Here is a 963-nt window from a genome sequence, read left to right on the forward strand (position 1 = left end):
TGATGGGCTTTCTCACCTGTGTGTCGGGCCATTATATGTTTTTTTAAATACCCAGATGTTACTGATTTATAATCACAATGTGGACACTGATGGGCCTTCTCACCTGTGTGTCGGGCCATTATATGTTTTTTCATAGCTCCAGATGTTACTGATTTATAATCACAATAAGAACATCGATGGGCCTTCTCACCTGTGTGTCGGACCATTATATGTTTTTTCAAAGTTACAGATTCCACTGATTTATAATCACAATGAGGACATTGATGGTACTTTTCACCTGTGTGTCGGGCCATTATATGTTTTTTCATTGCACGATATGTTACTGATTTATAATCACAATGTGGACACTGATGGGCCTTCTCACCTGGGTGTCGGGCATTTATATGTTTTATCAAAGCTCCTAATGTTACAGCTTTATAATCACAATAAGAACATTGATGGGACTTCTCTCCTCTATGGAAACTATCCTTGGCACCTATAAGCAATAAGTTATCATATATAAAAATAAATAATAATAATAATGCTATTAAGTAGAAATCAATCAAATAGTCATTATGAAAATTATGAAATTAACTATATTACATGGGCAAGGTGTAAAAAAAAAAATAGCTTGAAGAAATTACCCGTCTTTCCAGGTCTTTTTCCTTAACAAGCAAAATTTGCTTGAACTGATAATATTTTTTAACATATTAAAAGAATTTATCAAATGTTGATACAGTTAAACTTAGAATTTGGACAGTTGAGTTGGAGAGGAGGTTGACAAAGTTATTTTTTGAAACTAGTATTTAAAAAAAAAAATAAACTTTATATATATATTTTACAAATACCAAAAATCAGTCATTATATTCATCATCCGATGAATATTAGTAAGGCTCTCAAAATCAGTGGTTCGGAAATATTCAACACTACAAGCAAAATCATTATAAATGGTATTCAGTATGACCGGTAAGTGTTTGGCAATAA

At 31.9% G+C, this 963-nt stretch overlaps 1 protein-coding gene across 1 annotated transcript in view; it reads right to left on the bottom strand.

Annotated features, from left to right (window-relative positions):
* LOC136796454 (zinc finger X-chromosomal protein-like) overlaps positions 1-475 on the bottom strand; it is a gene marked incomplete at both ends in the record, with an annotated part of 10125 nt that extends 9650 nt beyond the window's left edge. Inside the window, one exon of the mRNA XM_067050237.1 lies at positions 17-475. Coding sequence (XP_066906338.1) covers positions 17-475 — 459 coding nt within the window. The remainder of the gene's footprint in view (positions 1-16) is intronic.
* Between the last annotated feature and the right edge of the window lie 488 nt (positions 476-963).

Source organism: Halyomorpha halys, unplaced genomic scaffold (assembly GCF_000696795.3).
Source record: "Halyomorpha halys isolate HHAL.00 unplaced genomic scaffold, Hhal_1.1 Scaffold2890.1, whole genome shotgun sequence".
In the NCBI taxonomy this organism is placed as follows: Eukaryota; Metazoa; Arthropoda; class Insecta; order Hemiptera; family Pentatomidae; genus Halyomorpha; species Halyomorpha halys.